A 22,283-nucleotide genomic window follows, 5' to 3' on the forward strand; every position below is an offset into this window, starting at 1 on the left:
CAGTGCCTGTACCAGACCGCGCCGCGGCGGCGGCAGCACCCGGACTTGGTCCGGCCCGCTCCCGAGGCCCGCACCGCCGCTCCCGGCCCTGCCCGCCCGAGCCGCGGCGGGGCCAGCAGGGCAGGGCCGGGCAGGGCCGGGCTCGCCGCCCGCTCCTTCGGGAGCTCCCGCCCGCCGGCGCTGCGGGGAGCAGCGGCCTGAGGGCGCGGCCGCCCGCGGGCGGAACAGCCGCCGTGCTGCGGGCGCGGGCACCGCCTTGTCCCCGCTCCCGTCCCGCCGCCGGCACGGGCACCGCCTCGGCCGAGCCCCCCTACGGGGAGCCCCGGGCCCCCTCCCGCCGCTTCCCCATCCCCGGTCCCGTTCCCGGGTGCCGGGCGGGAAGGGGGGAGCAGCGAGGGAGAGGGCGGGAGGAGGGGGGGGGGGGGTTGTAGCGGCGTCACCATGGCTACAGTGACGTCACCCCACCCTGGATCTCATTGGAGGAAACCCCGTGGCCCCAGCCGCAGCCCACGGGCCCGGCCGAGCTCGCGCCCTGCCCGCGCTCGCCCCCGCGGCGGCGCGCTCCTCTGCGATTGGCCGGCCGCGCGCGGGGGGGCGGGGCCGGGCGCGCAGGCCGGGCCGCGATTGGCCGCGTGGGCGCGGGCCGCGCAGCGGGTCGGTGCGCGCGCCAACGCCCTTCAGCGCTGGCTCGGCCGAGACGGGAGCGGCTCTTTCTCTCCGCCACAGCCCCGAGCGCGGCACCGACCGGGTGCGGCCCGGCCCCTCAGCCCGGCGGACCCAGGTGAGCGCGGGGCCGCGGCCGGCGGCGGGATGTGCCCCGCTCCGCTGTCTCCTCCCGCCGCGTCCTCCATTTTGTGATCGCGGCGTGGAGAGCTCGGCGGCCCCGGGGAGCGGGAGGTGCAGCCAGCGCCGCCATTTCGCACCCGCCGCCGCTTCCTCTTCCCGCCCCATCGCCACGGGGACTCCGCCGGCCGCCCCCGCGCCCCCCGCCCTTCCAGGAGACGCGGCCGCTGAGCCCGAGACCGCACCCGCTGCCGAGTACCGGGAGCCGCCGCGCTCCGCGCCGCGGGCCGGATCGGCGGCCGCCGGGGCAGACGGGAGGCCCGGGTCCGCCGCGCCCTGCAGCGGGGAGATGAAGCGCCCAGGGCCCCCGCCCCGGCCTCGCTCGCCCCCAGGGAGGCGGATCCTGGAGGGCTTTAACCCCTGCCGCGTTCTCCGGGGCCGAGCTCGTCCTGCTGCCTTTATTATGTATTTTTTTCCCGCCAGTCCCGGCATTCATGCTCGCCTGCCTCTGGAGCTCGCCCGTAGGGCTGGTAGCGCACGGAGGGCAGGGATTTGGGCGAGGGCCCCAGGCTGGGTGGTAACCAGGAATCTTTCAACGCGTCCCTGTTACGAGGGCTTATTAATATGCTCACGTAGGGCACGAAGGAAAAGCGGGGTGATGACTTTTTTCTGATGGAAAAACAGCAGTTTCTACTGCTTGGGCGGCAGGCTGCCGTCCTTTGGATAGCACCGACCGAGCATGACTTCTCCGGCTGGGTTTCTAGGTCGTGGTTTTCCCGAGGGGTGGACCCTTGGGACGAGTCCCCGTAGCCTTGCATGGAAGGGCGGGATGTTGCAGTCCGTCTCTCCAGGAGAAGCACTGGAGATGGGGAAGGGAAGGCAAGGCTCACAGTAATTCTCGTTTTTAGCTGGGTTGCAGTGGGTGTTGTAGGATCGTGTTCGGTGCTGTTTGTTCGGGCATCATGGTTACTGTCTTCTTCCTGTCAGGTTTTGAGGTGCATTCTCGTGTTGATAGTGTGACATCTCCAGCTTCTTCTGCTACTCCACTGCTCTTGTCCCACTGCCAGCCACCATGGATAAGACCGAGTTGATCCAGAAAGCCAAGCTGGCTGAGCAAGCCGAGCGCTACGATGACATGGCCACCTGCATGAAGGCGGTAACGGAGCAAGGTGCCGAGCTGTCCAACGAGGAGCGCAACCTGCTCTCCGTGGCCTACAAGAACGTGGTGGGGGGGCGGCGCTCGGCCTGGAGGGTCATCTCCAGCATCGAGCAGAAGACAGACACCAGTGACAAGAAGATGCAGCTTATCAAGGACTATCGGGAGAAGGTGGAGTCTGAGCTCAGGTCCATCTGCACCACGGTGCTGGTAAGTAGGGGCTTTTTTTTTTCTTGTATTTTGTTTAGGGTAAAGAAATGCAGTATTTAAAGTGTGCTGCTGTACTGGGGGAAGCACTGGGAGCTTGGCTGGGGCATATCATGCAGTGTTGTGCTGGGGTAGTGAAGTCAATGCAGAAACTTCTGTAACCCTTATGTGGGTCACCGTGATGAGGAGGATCAACTACTCAATGCTGTTGGCCCTATATGTGTAGAGGTATTTGAGTGAGTGTAAGGTATATTTTTGGGTGGATCCATGTGCAGTATTTCACCAGGTAGTTGCAGAGATACAGGGAGTTTAGCGTCTGTGCTTTGGCTATTCATAAGATAGGCTGAAAATGTGAAAACCTCTTTATTCAGATCAGCTAATAACTTGCTAAAAACGTTGAAACAATGTGTGCATTTTGTTTGCTTTCTCATGAATAATATTCTCGAGGGGTCTTCAAGAGACATTTTGAGGAACATTTTTAACATAAATTTGACGTTACAAACTTAGACATCTGTATTGAAGATGGGAAGGAGGCATATAGAAGTTTGCTTTGGTAGATGCAGGCTGACTTTTCAGGGTATTTTTGAGATGAGTTTGCAGTAATTATGGAGCAATGTAAAGCTAAGGTATAAAGATTGGAGTGACACCCTAAGCATGCATCAAAGCCCAAAAGTAAATTTCTGTGGAAGCAGCAGAATTCCAGATGCTTTTGATAGGAAAACTGTAGTGCAGTGTAGTGGGAGCTCAAGAGATGTGTGTCAGCAGTGTGGAGGCTGCTGGACCCTGTTCTACAATTTCTACAGGAAATTGTATCTGCAAGAAACTGCATGTGCATAATGCAGTAGTAATTCTGTGGCAGATCATCTTCAGTGGTTGATTTGCTCCTCCTAGTTACCCTTTTATTTGGTGTCTAGTATTGCTAATCCGAGAACAGGAGGAAGCATGTCTATAAGGAAATAAGCAATTTTGAGGTAAATTTATCCTAGATTGGTTTAGGAAACGTGAATTTAAAGGTGAGTGGTTTGGAAGTTACTGATTTTTCTTCTTGATTAAGTGTTCTGGCTCACATACAAGGGATTGCTTCTTTGGATTGTGCTGAAAATACCTGTATGCTTCCTTGTATGCTGCCACCTAGGTTTGTTCTTTCTTTCTAAATCAAAGTGAGTTATCTTTTCTTGAAAATAATTTTCGTATTAGCTTTATGAATCAGTTAATTCCTTAACACATTTAAGAGCCTGTGCCTTCCACAAGAGCAAAATTGTTTCTCTAGTTATGGGTGTATTGAAATTGTGAAACTTTCACCTTTGTGAAAATGATGGGTCTTCTGTAGGATTCCTACTTCCTGTGACAAGAGTTTCACTAGAACCCTGTGTGATGAAATGCCAGCATTTGAGTCACTCTTCTTTCTCTTCTCTATTCAGTGCCCCACTTCAGAACTAACATTTTGGACCCTCCATATAAACCTCACTCTTCAGACTTCTTAATCTCCCTCTGTCCTTTTACCAAATCTAGTGCCTTGGAGAAGCTGATGCATAAAATCTCATACTGTACCATTTTGACAAGGAACTTGTGTTTCCATAGGGAGGGGCAGTGAACCACTTCACACAGTGTCTCTGCTGAAGTTATTCCACCCCATCTGATGGTGGCCAGCAGGTGTTCTGGTAGCTGTGCTAGCACAGATCTCTGGTGTAGGGAAAGCAGGCGCTTCCTGTGCTAGATGAGGTTTTTAATGCACTCTAGTCTTCCTCTGTTCTCAGCAATGGTCTGTTGGCAACTCTCTCCTTCCGGCATGAAAGGCTGCAGGAAGTAGTGAAGACCAAAACCTGCAGCTGAGCATGCTTGTCCTGTCCTGTCCTGACCTGCTGCAAAGATGTGCCTTCCTTTGGTAGAAGGAGATGTTGGCTATCTACTGCAAGCCTTCCTTTTTTTATTCTTTCTTTGAGGGCCATGTGCAGTTCTGCTCTCTTCTGATTTCCTCCCTTTCCTCCTCCATCTACCACTCCTATGATCCATGAGTCAGCATGTCAGAGATTGGAATTCACAAGAAGCAGGCGTTACAAAGGATGGGTTTCCTAAAGCTGAGCCATGCAATGGTTTTGGCTCCTCCTTTGAATGATAATTTCTTCTGTACTAGTACTATGGTAACGGCTTGTAGCTTTCTCAGGTCTCTTCAGCTGAATCTCAGAGATGCTTTTTTCATTTTAGGAAGGCAGCTAAACTGTAACAACTGCTGGCAAGTAGTATGGAAAGGTTGCTTGTCATCTGGAGTATTTGGATTTAGCAAGGGTGGGTGTGTTGGGTGGAGTGTGACTGCTGTTAGTCATACTACTAACAGTTTTTTAAATTTTTTTTTTTTTTAACTACTGTTATGGCATATTTCTAAATCTTAATTTAGACATACTTCTGCTAGCATTAAAAATACTGCTAATTTTTTTGTTAAAATGTCAGGGAAATGGAATTTGTAATTACTTTTTTCCTACAAAAAATGTCCCAAGCCTATTAAGTAAGGCATTTGTTTAGATCATGATTTGTTGAAGAACTTAAATTTAATCACTGCTAGAATACAAACATTCAAAATTATGTTAAGATATATAGATATATACATCAAAATAAAGCTTTTACTGATTATTTAACTGTCATTCTTTAACTGCCTGTCTTGCAAGTAGGCATGATCTGAATGCTTTTTAACAGTTAATTTTATGACTGGTCTTACAGATGGGAGTAGCTCTTTAATGGAGAAGCGGTATGACTGTCAAACAACTTGCACAAATGTTTTATTTGAAAAGTACACTAGGAGATTTTGCTGAACTCCCTGTATTGATTGACTAATTCTTTGGTAATGTAGAGGATTAATGTTGAATCATCCCTTATGACTCATAGTTAAAACTGTTATTGAAACTCTTCTTGAATAAAGAAACAGGTTGGCAACTTAATTTTTTTTTCAAGATAAAGTTGCGCTATGTTGTTTCATATACTCTGAGCACAAAGTTTATGCTGCTTTCTCTTGACTTGAGTGATTTCAAGACTGGTTCAAGATAATGTAGAAGGGATGGAGGCAGCAGCAACTTTCATGTAATTAGTGAAATGATGTGGGAAACTTCGAAGACGGAATGTACAGTATATTGTACAGTATAATGTCTGCTTAATTGTATGCACACTCTGCTGTTCAGTGACAATAGACTTTTTAAAAAGTTAACTTTTGAATTGGAACTTTTCTGGGGAAGCAGATTAAACTGGTGGGTTTTCTGAGAGCGTGGTCCTTTTGTATGGCTGTAACTTGTGTTGCATTCAGGCTCCTTTGTTCTTTAAAGAGCACTAACATAAAGGCAGGGAAGACAGCGCTGTCCACTTGCAGCCTGAGGGTTTTTGCACGTGTTTGCATGTGTTCAGTTTCTAGGTTACTTCTCCTGTTTCTAGATGAAACGTTAAGGTGTTTTTTTTAATATTATTTTTAAATGTTGTATAGAAAAGTTACATACTTGAGGCTTTTCGGTTGTTTCCCAAAATCTGTTTTCATAGTGTGCTCTGTAAACGTTTTTACATTGTATTGTGTCAGGCCCATGTTGGGTTGTTTCTCTAGAAGTGAACGAGGGCATTGTGAACTTCTAGAAATGAAGGAGCAGTCACATTACTTAAGCTATTGATTCTTTTTGCCACCCTGTGGCAGTGCCTGCAGTGAAATAGTTTTGAGCTATAAGGTGTGTATTGTCTGTATTTTTGCTGTGTAAAGGCTGATAGGATGCTTTGATCTTCTGAGAGATTGCACTGTTAATTGTTGAAAGCATGTATTGATGGGTTGCTCTTGCCAGCTCCCCTTTCCTTCCTTCCTCCCTCCCTTCCCCCCAAGGTTGCAATGTTATTCCTACTTCTGCTTCGCATAATTAAGAAACAATAAAAGCTAATAAAAACGATGAAAAAATCTGTCCACTTCTGATTATTGTCCATTTTGTAAATCTAATTCTAAAATTAGTCACTTAAAATGAGTAGAACAAAAATCCCCATGCTAGAAGGTAACGTTTAGTGCAGTTTGTTCAAGTTCAGAGGTCCATTGAAAGATTAGTTGGCAATTTTTTTGCAGTAGCAAATAGATTCCTCATGTCAGCTAAAATATCTGATGTCTGATAATGGGTAACTTTGACCATAGACTTGTTTCTTCCCTGCTGCCACCTTTGGCCTACAGAAAAGTGAAATCTTTGGGTTTTTTATTGCACATGCAGAAATGTGTCAGATCCAGTAGGTATCAGCTTCATGCTGCTATGTAAACAATTTACCAAAGTTTCATGTCTTGTGAATTCTATGTCTCTGTGTTCCTGTTGTCAGGGAACAGACAGAATTTGTACAAAAATGTGTGGTGTAGATGTGAAACCCAGTAAAAAGATATTACATACAGTTTTTTGATACCGGGAACTGTGTAGGATGCAGTTTTATTTTGAAGGTCAGACACGCTAATATTACATTTGGACTTGAGTTAGTTGTCCCAGTCGTTGTTGGGACTGTGTTTCGAGTATTACTTTTTAACCTTTTATAAATTAAAGCAACTTCTATTCTTATGTGACTGACTAAAAAGAAAGGCTACTTCATGAAAGTCAGATTGGGAATGTTAGTTCTTGGCAAACCCAGAATTGTGGAGTGAATGTGAATTGAATGAAATTGAGTGAATTTGGAATAATCTTTTTTTTTTGTGAAAAGTAATTTGTGGAGAGAGGGAATTTTTCCTTTGTGTTCTTAGCACAACTCTAGCAACCGTCGACATGTTTGTGGTAAGAATTGTGGAGCTTAATGCTTTAGTTTTTTTTTAGTGTAATATGCTTGAAACTTAGATCTGAACTTATTCATAAACATTCTCTTACCTTCTCTGTCATCTTTCAGAAGAATCTACTGGTGGAATCCTCACACTTGTGCAAAGAAAACTTAATTTCTGAGAAGAGACTGATTCTTGCAGAAACAAAACCTAGAATGTATCAAGGTTCTTGAACAGACTGTGAACTGTTAACAAGTCCAGCTAAAAATAGTTCAGGGAATTGTGATGGTAGCTGAATCTTCCATCCCATACAGTCATTGCTTGCTGCCTCCTCCCCCTACAGCTGAATGCTGTCTAGAATTATTAAATTTCTTGGAGGACATTTACTGCTTTGGTGGCAGTGATACAGTAGGATGTGCTCACTAGGCCAAACTGTACAACAAAACTACAAATTCTGTTTTTCTGCTAATGCAGTGAAGATTTTAACAGTTTAGAAATCACTGTCATGCTTACTTGCTAGACAGTTGTCTCGCAGTCATTTCTAATACCTTGGATACTAATGTGATAGGTGCCTTTTTGAAGTAAAACACAGAAGACGGTATGTGAGAGAGAGAGAACTTGAGGAAAGAACACACTTGAGTTTGAAGGTTGTTACACTTGATTTCTTTATCATTGCACAAACGGGTTGTTTAGCACAGTAGGAGTAGATTGTACCAGTTTCTGTACATACACTACAGCTTGGTATTCTGGTTTTAGTTATGGGGGATGCTCGATTTTCAGAGGAAGGTAGTGAGGAAAACAGAGGAAGGGCTGGTAAAAGTGTGTGGGTAGACTTTGTATGTTTCGTAGGTGAAGGTGTACACTTGATTAATCAATTGTACTCTTGGCCTTTGAGAATGAGGTGCCCCTCAGTGTTACTTGTGGTTGTGCTTTCTTACTGCCACTAAACTTGAAGCCAATTTTGTTACAAACAGGTAAGTAATAACTATTCTTATAGAGCACTGCATTTATGGCACTTACTCAGTATAGCTCCACCAAGTTTATTGGAGGGGTGTTTACAAGTTCCTCCTCATCCTTTCTGCATTGCAGGAAGCTGGAACCAACATCAGAACGCTTCAGCTGTGCATACTGCTGGTTTGTAAGCTTGTCATTTGCTAATCCATCCTGTGTATCTGAATATCTAACAGTGCCTGGTTTGTGTGAGCTAGGCACTTAAGAGAGGCAGCAAAACAGTTTCAGTGCTGAGTTTCACATCTTTGGTCTGTGCACCCACCAAAACATCAAATGTCAAGATCTAAGAACTTTAAGTCCTGAATTAGCTGTGATTTTCCTTGTAGCTTTCTTTTAATTTGTTAAAGTAATCAGGGGTTTGATTTACCAGTTTCTGATATTGATAAAGGTTTATTACTTACTCTATTACTCTTTGTTCTCTCCTTTAATTTATATGATGCATTCATTGAACTAGCCTGATACAGGAATTGTGTTCAGCTCTGAAAACAGAAGAATTTGCATTTGCTTTAATAATAACTTTTCTGAATAAGCTCTGTACACGCTTACCTGACTGACAGCCTCATCATTGCTGGATAAAACTTCTTCAGGAAGTTTTGTTCTGAAGTTGAATACATTTTGCAAAATTCTTGTAAGCAGAAATTGTTTTATTAAAAAGCAGGTAGCAGGACCTTAGCAAAGAGTCACGGCTCACTTTCTGTGAGATGTTATTGTAACCAGGTTATCTGAAATGTTGACTTCAGTTTTTCTCACCTAAGGTTAGACTTCATTGTTGTAGGTTATCTCATTTGGGGAATAACAAATTACTGGCACACTTCTAACAGACTGATTAAAATAATATATTGCTGGGTTTCCTTTGAGATAAAGTTGAATGATCCAAAAGGCTCTTCCAAGCTACACTATACAATGAGAAGAAAGTGCATCTGTTGTGTTACCATTTTGAGTTTCAATCATCAGAAGCCTCTGGTCAAGGGCTCCCAAAGAGAGAACTCTAAAGCAAGACAAAATTAGTTTTTTGGGTAAGGGCAATATACCTTAAGACCACATAACTCCACTGTGCTTTTGTTCCTCTTGAGTGCTGTTAGTCTAGATATACCTCAGTCATTTAATCTTACCTTTTGGCTTCTGTAGCTGAAGAGCATAGAAGTATTTTTAAATAAAAATTTACTTTTTTTTTTTTTTAATATTCTTCATATTATGCAATTGTCACAAATGGATGCTGAAAGCAGCTTTTAGATGGCCAGGATTCTGAAGAGAATGATTTAGTGTCTAAAATTTGTGTTTCTAAGAGGAGAAGAGCACTTGGAAGTATTTTAAGGAATTAGAAATATGTAAAACACAGTCATGAAAGAATGTTAGAATCAATTTGAGATAAATATGTCAGATACCAAGGAATTTTTCCTGAAAGCTTTTGGCTGTGTTGTAAAGCCATTAATTCATCAAACATTTACAATTTTTGAAAAGAGGAATTACTCTTTTTTTTTAAATATATTCATTTTCTACATATGAGGGGGAGAAACTGGAAAACGTTAGGCTCTTCCATAAAAACTTAAATAATTCTGACTTTCACTGGATTGTTCATTTTGTCTGAAAATCTATAGAAAGGAGAACTTGCATTTCCATACACTTCTAATTCCTGGCTTACATAGTTCTCTGGGGACCACAGAACTTTCTAACCTGGGAAGTATAAGCAGTGAGTGTAAATTCTAGATTAAATTAATCTCAGCCCCAGGTGGGAATAGTGTGGGCAGACGTGCTGCAGCTCAGGCTTCCACTGTATTTGTTAAGTGGGATTCCAGATACTTCATTCAGGGCCAATCCTAAGTATTGGCTGCCAGTTTTTAAAATTATATAGACAAAGACATGGAACCAAGTGGAAAAGATGAATTAGGTCACACTCTCCATTTTCATGTCAGGTACATTTGTCTCTTCTTTCACTAGTGCTTTGTCAGGTCATCTTAAGGCCATGCCATTTCTGGAAAGGTGCACACATATTTTCCCCAATACATAAACTGTTAGTCTGGAGAGGTCTGTATGAAAATCACTTAATGTTCTCCCAAAAGGAGTTGATGCATAGAGCTTGAATCCTGAAGGATGAAGAACTCAGTTCTGCTGTATTACACTTTTGAAAGTAAAGTGATCTTAATTTGCAGCAGGGGACTCTCCCTTTCCTGTCAAGAAAACAACTGCTGAACGTTAAAAAACACCTAGGTTTCAGTGAGTCATACTGTGGACTTTGGAATGACTGATTGTACTTCAAATAGTCAAGAAGTCTTAAATACCACTCAGCTAGACTATTAAAATAGGCAGTCATTTGTGAGTAGAGCATTATTGAAAGGTCTGAGCCCACACCAATCAAAGATTGCTGTCAGAGATTTTGGATTTGATGTGTTTAAATTCACATTTAAGTTATAGTAGGTGATTATATTGGTCTAAGCTGCCTCACCAACTTTAGCTTTGCTTTTTGACTGCAGTTAGGGTGGAAACCATTTCTCTCTGTGCCACTTCTAGGTCTTTTTTTCTCCTACTGGGTCTGGATGGACCGTCAAAATTTCTTGAGACTGAAGAATTTTTCCAAATATTTTGCATACTGCAATCCTGGCTGAATTTATGTAGCCTCACACACTTCATGGTCTTCCTGTGAGATGCAAGCTGCTGATCTAGATGGGACTCTGATCTTGAATTCATGTTTTGGGGTGGTGAGTTAACTTGCTAAAGAAGTGTTGACATGCACTCTGTGCTGGTGCATTATTTTTGAGGAGCCTTGTCTAAAAATAGGTTTATTTTGAAACAGTTTCTTCATTTGCAGGTGACTTTAGGTTCTGTGGGATTTGGCCAATTAGTGTGTGGTACAACATTAAGTAATCAGTTACTTGCTGTTACCCAGGTAACATTTGTTCTCCTGGTGAGCTTCTGCACTCCTTATTAAACAAAGCAAAACAAAAAACCCAGAAGCACTTAAAGCTTAAAATAGAGAACATTCAGTGTCCGTTCAGAAAACAAACATCTAGGAAACAACAATAAAATTCAGCCTAGTTCCTGTAAAACTTGTGAAAAATTGGCACTCTGTGGAATGATGGCAGGTCCAAGAACTCTTGTACAACTAAGAGCTGCTGAGTAGAAGTTCAACTTGGTTTCTTTTTTTTTCCCCCCCATATAATTGAACTTTTTCCATTATGCAGTGAGGAGGAATACTTTTTTAATATTATAAGCATTGATATTCATTAGTTTATTCTGTCAAAAAATTACTACTGTAGGATTTTCTTTATTTTCTGGATGCTTTTTGTGTCATATGAGTTCAAGCCAGGTGAAGGACATTGTTTTAAATTACTATAAACTGCAAATACCAGTTACTTCACACAAACTGTTAGGATGTTCACATTTAAAAATAGCCTTTAAAATTACATTCTCAGACGATGGAGATGGTGCTGAAATAAGGTATTTTAAACAACTTGAAGTAAGATATGGGCTTTAGGCTCAAGGATATTGCTGAAACAGTCTGACTTAAAAAATCAAACTTTATCTAGCGTACACTTAATTCAGAAAATTCCATGTTGTTTAGAACATTGTCACATTCTTTGCTAAATACCGTGGAGCAGCTTAACTTACAGGACAAACTTCTGGAGAGCATTGCTGTTTCTGATGGCTGCTTTTAGATTGACTTTCTTTCCTTCTAGTGGAGCAAAATTAGTGATAAACTACTGAGTAAATGAGAAATGTAAACGACAATCAGTCTTTTTTGACTTGGCGCTGGTGATGTGACCTGAACATGTCATAGGTGTTGACGTCTGAGTGATGGTGACATTGTAAATGTTTTACTTGAGTTTACCACATTGAAAAATTCTGTGGATACCAAGGCATGTGGTGTCTTTAGCATGCTTTGAAAATTGGTCTCAGACTAGTTGTGATGAGTAGATAATCTCTGGAGCTGACGTGGTTCATGTTCGTCTTCTGATATTGAATGGTTAAGTGTGAATAATATATCCACTAGCAAGTGGTATTGGAATATATGAGGAGACTTACACACATGTATTTGCTACTCTTACTGAAGTCCAATTCTAAATGACACAACTGCTGAAGGAAGCAAAAAGGTCAGTTTGGTATTCACGATGTTTTGTGGTTTTTTTCCAAATTCATCTCTTCTGTTGAGATTTCTTTATAGCTGGATATGTGGGAAGAGAGAACAGCACAGGTCAGGTAGCAGTGGTATTTTTCTGCCACTTGAACCTAACCTGTGGTTAAACTGTATAGGAAGTATTTAGTGTACACTGTGGTTGAACTTAATGTCTCAATCAGTCTTGCCTTTTAAAATAGGCTTAGATGGGGAGAGAGTGGTAGAACTTTGTGTTTTGATGTCAGCTTTTCCAAGGAGGTGTTGCCCTGAAAAGAGGTAACAGCATATGCAGAGTGGAATGAACATGATTTGCAGAGTGGAACGAACATGATTTGCAGAGGAGGTGTGCCAGTGTATTAAAAGGAGAGGTTGGCTGGATGCACACACCACAAATAATTATTAAGGAGCTCTGTCTTTAGGGAGCTGCTTTGTCTGTGTCAAACATACCTCAGGTAAAGGTATGGTTGACACTCTTTCAGGGATTGCTTTTCATGAAGCCGAAAAAATGGGAAAGTGATAAGAGCAGATATACTGACTTAGTATTTCTGGCTCAGGTTAGTTGCAGTGGTCAGTGAGTATCATGTGTTCAACCCTTGAGCCTACTTAAATAGCGGGGAAATGGGACTGAGAGAATACTTATGTAGTTGGGAAAGAACAAGAGTAGACTGGAGAAGGATCCAAAAAGGCAGTTGAAATGTAACTTTGATTTGGCATGTAGAAGAGTGTTTTCCAATGGAGAGAGAAAGAAAAAAAAAATTCACCCTTCGGGGGAAGAGGTATCTAGCAGCCAGGCTCCCAACCTGCTCTCTGTGGCTTCTTCAGGCAGCTGCAGACCTGTTCCAGGGGAGGGGAAAAGAGTATCACAGATGAGAATATGATGCTGTTAGGATGGCAAGAGTATTCACAGAGTGTGAAGGTAGAGATAGATTGAGATGGATGAGCAACACTTAGGAGAAGTGGAGTGGGAAATCATGTCACACTCTAGGAGGACCAGCAGGCCACTTGAGCATAGTAAGTCAGTGTGGGGCAAACAGCAGCTACCAGCCACAGGCTGTCACTGCAAACCTATTGTAATGCAACTGCAGTGGGACACAAAGGGTCTGGTCTGAGGATAGAGCTTTGATTTTTCCTGTATCTTCATACTGCTCCTGGTTCTGAGAGTCAGCTCCCATCTGAGCAGATCAGCGGCTCTGACATCGTGTGGCTTTCATGCAGCTTCTGAGGTGTGTTTTGTGTCGCAGAGCGTATAATTGCTGGTTTTTCAAGGCTTGGTTTAGAAGGTGATGGTGGCAGCTGTATTTTCATACATAAAAGGGACGGGCACATTCACTGTATGTGAGCATGGATGGCAGTCTACTATATTGCCTTACTTCATCCCAGAATCATACCTCTCGCAGTTCTTGTTTCTCCCTAGGCAAAGTCACTGAAACTGAGACTCTCTGTCATCTGCTTCATTGCTTTGCCTGCCTGCAGTTATTTTACTTAATATCAGATGTTTAAAATAAGAATTCCTGGCTAATTTCTGTCTGCTGGAAAGGTAAAGAAAGTCCAAGTGGGGAAAGATGGGAGGACAGATGCTGGAAATCGTGAGTTATGGACTCAGAACAGTGTCAAATAAATAATTTGGCTTACTGTGCTATCTGCTCTCACTACCCCACCAACATTTTTTCTGAGAGAGAGGGTAAGATGCCTTCCAAGAAATGGTGATGATGATATCCAGAAATTAATGGCTCACAAAGTACACTGAATACATTATTGATTTGAAAGATTAACATCTAGCCTGATAAACAATTAGCTCCACTCAAAGTCTATTTGGATTCTGTTCTAACTTACATGATTCATAAATGAGATCTTGTTCCATTTAAGGCTATTAAAAAAAGCCAAAACTGAATATGTAAAGTCCAGAATGAGGATGTTCCACCCTAACTGAAGGAAAAGGCACATTTCTCTTCCTTACTTGTGTTATGTAAGGATTAGGAGGCCCTCAAGATGAGCTGGGGGTGGGTGCTGCTGGGCTACTCAGCTTCTCTACCTGAGAAGTGCCTAGGAAATAATCCACTCTTTGCTGTCTGGAAAACTGTATCATTCTCAGCATCACTTTTTTCTCTTAAGTTTGTCAGAAGTTTGGACAGAGCCACTGGTTATCAGATAAGTGTAATGAAGGCAGTGTTTTATGGATGCGCTGACATACAGGCCGCAGTGCTGCTTGCCTGCGGTAGGGTTGGATCAGCAAAATCCTTCCATATTCCTGGAAGGAGTGTGTGATCTGCCCCATCTGGTGGGAAGAAAAAATGGGCACTGATGCTCTAGGGAATGTAGCTTTCAGATTTGGCTTAAATTGGCCACGCTAAAGCTTTCCTGCCAACATTCTTTAGTGTGCACTAGATTCCAGGGGTTAAGTATTTTTCAGCCGTAGCCAAGTCAGATCAGCTGTAGTGCTAGAGCTGCCTCCAAAGACAGAATTTTGTAATAAAATGGGTAATACCTTTTGTGTGCTAAATATACAGTAAATTTCTATGTTTTGGAAAGCATAAATGAAAAATGCCTGGTTGTTCCCTTGTTGATATAGTTGTAACATCTTGAAAGTTTTATTTCAAAGATGAATCTAAGATAAGGTTTTGTGAAATACCTGGTTTAAAATGCCATATTGTATCTTCACTGCTTGTCTGGTCAGTACTCCTTAGACTGTGGCACAGTTAATCTGAGCACATGGATAAATCACATGTCTGCTTCTTAGTGCAGTCCCAACCATAGGATGGCTTTTAGAGGTTGGTAGGTACTCTTCAAACATTACAGATTTATGGAGCCTTTCTAAACCATAGGTGTATTATGTGTAGTGTTTCATCACTGTGGGCAGTTTCTTGTAAAGCCAAACTCTTATGGTACACTTGAGGTTACCCATGCTGTTGTCTCTGGGACTTTGAAACTGGTTTGTGTGATGTTGCACTTTTATGGCTGATGTGGACATTGTCATAGGAGAAAAGTAGCAGGAAGATATGAGCCAAAATGTGAAGTTTTTTTCTTTGCAGAAATCTGTGGAGTGGGAATAACTCATTCTAATATGGAATGATTCATGCACAATAGCACTGTTAACGTAGTGTTGTATTACTCATCTGCCTACTACCTTGCCTAAAACTCTTGTTTTGAACAGACCTAAGGTTTTGCTGCCTTTTCCGTAGCATCAGTGAACTGCACTGTTACATGTTTGTTCAAGTCCCTGCATATTTGACTGTGTTAAACTGTTACACAGATTCCTCACCTAAGCCTTTGCCAAATAGCCAGTGTCTAGGCTTTAGCAGTGGTTTTATATCTTTACAGAAACTCCTAAAAATGTCTGTCACTGATTTGGTAAGTGCAAGGGTATGTCAGGCTTGGTATCATCTTACCTTCCTGCTGTGTTCTCTAGGGTGGTATCAAGGGCAGGTGTGACCCTCTACTTTGCTTACTGCCTTGGTGGGGATCTCTGAGGGAGCTTGTCTGGGCTCTGCAGTGTTACATCCATGGGACACGTACAGTTTCGATGCAAAAATGCTTTTTTAACCCAATTGGAAGTACCTTACTGCAAGTGTCAGTTTAAAATAGTTACCAAAACCTCAAATGGACTTGGAATGACTGAACACTTTGAACTAGATTGCTCTGCTTCCATTGATCATTAAAGGAAGTAATAATGGTATGGTGGTGTGCATAGGGAGTAGATTTACGTCTAAACTTAGCTTGCTTTGACTGTAGTGCTGTAGTGGCCAGGTAGTGCTAAGGATTTTTATGCAGAAAGCTAACAGTTCTGTGAATATTTCCTTTGTAGCTGCTTCATGAACTTGGATACATGTTCCTGTAACAAAAACCTTAATAGCCAGCTGCAGGCTTTGTGGAAACTTTCTGCTCCTTTTATGACCTGTTCACTTTCCAAATAAGTAAATGCAGATCTTTATCACTTGTTTTCCTACTGTAAAGTTTCTCTGGGTATTGCAGGGTTTCCTTGAGTGTATCAGAACTCATTTGCATCTTTTGTCAACTCTGGAGAACATGGGTGGTTGTAGTAATGAGTTTGGTAAAATCTCTGGAGTTCAGGGGCATGGTCAAGCCATAAGGTACTCTGCTGCTTGTCCTGCTGCTTACCCTGTTCTCTGGGGGAAAGTCCTGTACTTCTCCCCTTTCTTCACCCCTGTCTTAGGATGGCTTGCAGCCTTGGAGAGACTTACCTTCTCTTGCTGGAGGCTTTCAAACCTTTTCTTGTCCTACTGGTTATCAGGTAGGGGAGCTGTGGACCAGGGGAGCGGTGTTTGCAGCAGCTCAGGGTGTGCTGGAGAGCACTGTATAGCTCTCTCCATTTTGGGAATGGCAAGGTGGTTATAAAGGATGCCTCCCTGCTGTGCTGGAGCCAGGTGTTCTTTAGAGCCTTGTGAAGAGCTGGTGCAGCTTGGTGAGCTTGGCTGCAGACTGGATGGGTTTGAATCCTTGACTGCCTGTGGTAGGTAGGCTGGAGATTCCTTACCACAAGTCTAATAAAAACAATTGATGCAAAAAAAAAAAAAAAAAAAAAAAAGTAGCTTTGAAACTTTCTGTGTTGTGTTTTGTTTTTCCGGTGAAAGCTTACTCATTTGCAATGTTCTTGAAATGAGAAGTGTATATCATGAAACTAAACTTGGTGCTGAAACTGTTCACCAGTAAACCTTTCCTTGTTACTGACAGTCTGATTGGCCAGTTGTCTGTTCACCTTATTGTAGTCTCTGGTTTTGTGCCTATACTCAGTTTGTTGAAATAAGTGTGCATCTGTCTAAAATGCCTTAAAACTCCATTTAGCCTTGTAGCAAACATTTGAGTCCTTCCAAACGTCTGGGAGATAAATAATTTGAACTTAGTTGCATTGGTGTTTGCAATATGTCAATTCGTGTTTTGTTGTTGTTTCAGGAGCTCTTGGACAAATACTTAATAGCTAATGCAACTAATCCAGAAAGTAAGGTATTCTACCTGAAGATGAAGGGAGACTACTTCCGATACCTTGCTGAGGTTGCCTGTGGTGATGACAGAAAACGTAAGTACCTTGGGTATTTCACAGCTCTGGTCCATGAATAAAGGGCCATGAAATTAAATGTACAGACTCCAAATGCACATGAGTTAGCTGTGTTTCAGTCAGAAATCTCCAGTTTTCATACAGACAGAGAGTAAAACTGACTAGGCCTTAAGTATGCCAGGGAATTTTAGCTGGTGTTCCTGTCATCTACCCTAAATTTCTGACTAGCTCCTCCGTAATGCTTATTGAAATCTTCTGGGAAACAATGTAGGTGAAGACATGGTATTTAATGTTGCGTGTTTGTAATTCTTTACTAAAATAAAGTTGGTTGAGGAGAGCAAACAAATCCCTTTAACATTTTGTGCTCCATAGTAGAGTCCTGTTGATCCATAAATTTTAACCATTTCACTGTGAAACAGACTTCATTATAGTCACCTGTATTTATAAAGAAGCTACAAAATTGCTAGGTCAATACTTTAGCCAAAAAGCGTGAGCTGTACTCTAAAATGGGAATTTTAATGTATTTTAATGGGAATAATACTATTCCTGAAATTTTAGTTTGCCCTTTTGGATTCAGCAGGAAAGGCCTGGAAACTGCCACTTCATACTGAGACTGTAGACCTTTCCTAGGAGTTAGAACAGGTGCATAGGTAGTTTTAAGGAACCTCTTCCGGGGAAGATTTTATCTCTGTATTGAGCAGATGTATTGAATTAATAATTAAAACTGTTTTGTAAGGTGCCCAGATAGTGTTGTCATATTAAAAACTCTTGGTGTGGCATAAGCTAGTGATCTATTTCTACATAGCAAACTAAAATTAGTTTGTGCAGTAATGCAATGACACAAAGGAGAGACTGCTGGAGCATGTGGATGCTGCAGTGCTGTCCCCTGGGGTTGGGCATGGCAGGATCTGACAGTGTTGGCCCCCTGAAATTGATTGCAGTGCACAGTGGGAGGATGAGGCTGGTTGTTGCTTCAGTTAAGGCTTTGTTAGTCTCCTTCTATTGTAGGAGCATTCAAATTGAAAAATGAAGACATACAAAACAGGGTAAAAGTCTTTGCGTTAATGTGTTGTATTCAGAAATTCTTAACCCTTAATTTGATTCAAAGAGAAGCAGCAAGTCCAAGGTAGCAGAGAAAACTTGCCTTTGGCTTTCACAAAGATCATCTTATTTATACTTGGCCTCAAGCAACAGCTACAAATCTGAGCTTGTCCAAGCACACAAATACCAGCTTCTCTTGGCTAAAATGATTGCAGTTAAATGCCACACATGCTGATAGGGGATGCAGTGCAAGAAAGATTGATTGCTATAACCTTGTTAGCAGATCCTGCTGGGGTTTAGCTCTGAAGTTACAGCTTAAGTGTATCACATCATGCAGACTTTTCTGTGTAGCTTCTTGAAAAGTGCAAGACTTTAGGCTTTTCTGATGTTCCACCTGAATGCATCTGTTTATTTTCTCAGCTTTGACTATATTTTATATACTTACAAGCTAATTTGTCTCCTAGATTTGCTGGCTTTTTGTCTTCTTTCATCTGTTCTCAACACTCATTTAGCACTCATTACTGTGTAAATACTGGAAAATCGAAATTTGTCTTGACTCTTTTCAGTACTTAGTAAATTTTACTTACCAAGCTTTTTTACCAACATTTGCTAGAGCAGTGCCAATACTAGCTAGCTCCCTCACAGAGCTGTATTTTGAGCTCTGACAATGACCTTTCTTTTCCTGCAGTCTCCTTCCATTCTGCAGCATGTTTAGGGCAACTCTTGGCCCTTTGGTTGTCTATCAGAAGTGAATCTGGAATAGACCATAGATAGCATTCCTGAAGTACTATCTGACCTGGTAACTTCTTTTCTCTGTGGTGTTTTTCCCAGTTATTTTGGCCACAACACTGGGGGTTTTTATCTTGACCTATCTACATGCAGTTTTTGGAGGCAAACTGTCAGTTTTTCTGGAACATGCTGTACATGCCTTCCAAACTTTCTGAAGAAATTAGGCCTTCTTTACTCTGCACACATAATTCACATGAATATGTCCATCCTGTGCAAGGAGCAAAGTATGAGTTCTCTAGAAAAAGTAATGGGCAGATGCTTCCCCCCCACTCCAACTAATATATCAAAGGCCAGTGAAGACTACTTCAGTCTTGGAGATTGGTTGTGTTTACCAAGTTCTGTGTGTTTATCTCTCTTGAATACCTCTGCTCTGTAGTAGCTTAGTTTGTTCCCTGTGTTTTGTCAGTGTGGCAACTGTACTTAAGATGGGTGTAAAATTATTACTTTGATTAAAATAAGTGCAGTTTTCCTAAGAACAGGTTTACGTGCAGCACTGTAGACTCTCCTACTAATGGAGTGATTTAGGTAGGAACATCTTCAAAAATATTTAAACAAACCCCAAACCACTTTGTTTGTCATTCTTTTACAGAAACAATAGAAAACTCACAGGGAGCTTATCAGGAGGCATTTGATATCAGCAAGAAGGAGATGCAGCCAACACATCCAATTCGCTTGGGTCTAGCTCTTAACTTCTCTGTATTTTATTATGAGATTCTCAACAACCCTGAGCTTGCCTGCACACTGGCAAAGACAGTAAGTAACTTTTTTTTTTTCCAGTATGCCTGCATGGAAAGTAGAAGAGAGTTTATGCTTAAGAGACTGTATAAATTACTACTTCTTAGAGTTTGTGAAGGACATAATCCTATTTAAAGTTTCAGGTTTCATAGCTAATACTGTTAGTGGGATTGAAGGGGTACAAGCAGGCTGTATTTACAACATGACTTAAATTTTCAGCAACATGGCAGGCTTTTATTACATCTTTTTTATGGTTTTATTTCAAGTAGAGCAGATGTTGCTTTTTTTTTAAGCTACCTTTTCTGATAGGTTTAGCTTCTACTTGCTTAATGATCACTTAATAGAAAGGCTAAAGATTATTTAATTATTCCAGGCGTTTGATGAGGCAATTGCAGAACTTGATACACTGAACGAAGACTCATACAAAGACAGTACTCTCATCATGCAGTTGCTTAGAGACAACCTAACAGTAAGTTGCTTTTTTCTGTACTATCTAGTTCTGTTCTCCAGGTGTTTGCTTAGACTGAATTTATGATGGAAAAAAACTCTTTATTTTGCTCTAGCACAAAGACTTGGGCTGTTTACCTATGATACCTTTTCATAACTTAATTTGAATATTGTGTAAAGTGATGTCCAACTTCATTCTGTGTAATCTGGAATAACAACATGGTTAGCTCACAATCTTTGTGATGGCCTTATGGTAGAGGGGAGAAGGGGCATTCAGCCCAACCGAATGTATAAGATTAGACAAGGAATTAAAACATCTGTGATCTGTCAGGGAATCTTACTTAAATTTTTTTCATGACTACCTCAAAACAAAGTTTCTCCTGGTGTATATCCAGTGTAGCTTGCTTCATTAATTGTCCTGATTTTCATTTAAAAGCTGTGAAATTTCAATGTACTAAGAATAAAATCATTTTGTTTGAGTATGTTATTATAATAATAATAAACCATTTTAGGAAAGTGCCTTATGGAACAATTAAGTTGTATTAAAATATGCAACTATGGCAGTTTTTCAGGGAATGTCCTCTCTGAATAATAACTGTATTTAAAACTACAACCACATTTATTATTTTGCAATAGTCCTTCAGTAGAAGTGTCTGTTGTTAGCAGAGTGAAGTGCTTAGCTTCAAAGTGGCAATCTACACTTGCAGGATTCAGACTGCTGCGTTTGAAATGGAAGTTGCCTGTGGAGCTGCTATGGAGGCTGTTGAATGGCCTGGAATCTATGGCACAGCTCACTGTTAAGCACAAGAGCTGGAGACGTTGAGAACATGGCTGCTCTGCCTGAGAGGAAAAGCTCGTTGTGCCCTGTGCATGTGGAGCTCTGTCCAGTTACTTCTCTCCCAGCAAGTACTGGAAGCCAGGGTTGTGCAGTGCCAGAGCACTGGTACTTTGTGGGCATCCTTAAGTCTAATTCATTATAATTTCCTTCCTGTCAGTAGTTGTCCCTTTTTGGAATTCAAGCTGCACTTCTGAAAGCTGACGCTGTTCTTCTTTTCTTTCTAGTTATGGACATCAGACAGCGCAGGAGAAGAATGTGATGCTGCAGAAGGCGCAGAAAACTAAACTGCGCGTGGGGCGTCATTCTCCCTTTCCTTCTCAAGAAACCTTTTTACACGTCTCCATTCCTTATAGCTCCACTTGGATTTCCTATAGCAAAGAAAACCCATCCATGTGTATGGAAATCAATTTATAGTCTTTTCACACTGCAGCTTTGGGAAAACTCCATTCCTTGATTTGTGTTTGTCCTGGCCTTCCTGGTGTGCGGTTACTGCTGTAGAAAAGTATTAATAGCTTCATTTCATATAAACATAAGTAACTTCCAAACACTTACGTAGCGGACTAAAGTGTACCTGGTATTTAAAAACAAATCTGAACCAGTTCCTGCCAGTTGACTGTGTTTTGTATTACATTAAGATATGAAAATGTAGTTAATTGCAACTAAAGAGTGTTCCATATAGCATTTAATTCTCCACATTCCCTTCTTATTCTGCAGGGTTTCCTTTCCATAATTGACTTTCACATGCTACTGTGTATTTGTTTCAGTAGGAATACGGAAGTTTTGGGCCAGATCAAGTTGAGCATTTAAAGTTTGGAAAACCACAAATTGAGTTGCTTCCCGTATCATGTAATACAGAAGCTTATGTGTTCAAAAACAGGGGCTTCTCTTAATCTTCAGTTGCTGCTGTTTAAGTTGATATCCCTTCCCAATAAAAGTTCACTTACACTCCTGCCTTTGTAGTTCTGGTATTCACTTTACTATGTATTAGAAGCAGCATGTTACTGCTGGAGTACAGGCAGTGCTTTTTGGCAGACTAAAGTGCATGTCATTTCTTAATACACTGGAATGGGAAAACCAATTGAAGTTCACATGTCCAAGTATAAAATTTAGTACTTTTCCATGCAGGTTTGTGCACATGTGAGAAGGTGTCAAGTTTGTCCAGTGATTGTTAGAGAGTTTGGACCACTATTGTGTGTTGCTAATCATTGATTGTAGTCCCAAAAAAGCCTTGTGAAAATGTTATGCCCTCTGTAACAGCAAAGTAACATTAAATAAAATTACATTTTATAAACCACCTACTGCTGACTTGTAACAATTCCATATAATAATTTAAAGGCTGAACTTAAAAAAGGAAGTATCTTGTGCTGGAAATGTCTTTCTCAAATTTATTGCATACTTCTTAAAAGTCTGCTT

The 22,283-nt window shown here is 41.9% G+C and overlaps 1 protein-coding gene across 1 annotated transcript; it reads left to right on the plus strand.

The window, feature by feature from the left end:
* The first annotated feature begins 597 nt into the window (after nt 1–597).
* Nucleotides 598–22,164, plus strand: YWHAQ (tyrosine 3-monooxygenase/tryptophan 5-monooxygenase activation protein theta). The gene is made up of 6 exons (XM_056488924.1): nt 598–781; nt 1,771–2,149; nt 16,918–17,041; nt 19,440–19,603; nt 19,959–20,054; nt 21,095–22,164. Exons 2-6 carry the CDS (start codon nt 1,856–1,858, stop codon nt 21,152–21,154), a joined length of 738 nt encoding a protein of 245 aa, XP_056344899.1. The 5' UTR covers nt 598–781; nt 1,771–1,855; the 3' UTR covers nt 21,155–22,164.
* Nucleotides 22,165–22,283: the final 119 nt, after the last annotated feature.

Source organism: Oenanthe melanoleuca, chromosome 3 (assembly GCF_029582105.1).
Source record: "Oenanthe melanoleuca isolate GR-GAL-2019-014 chromosome 3, OMel1.0, whole genome shotgun sequence".
In the NCBI taxonomy this organism is placed as follows: domain Eukaryota; kingdom Metazoa; phylum Chordata; class Aves; order Passeriformes; family Muscicapidae; genus Oenanthe; species Oenanthe melanoleuca.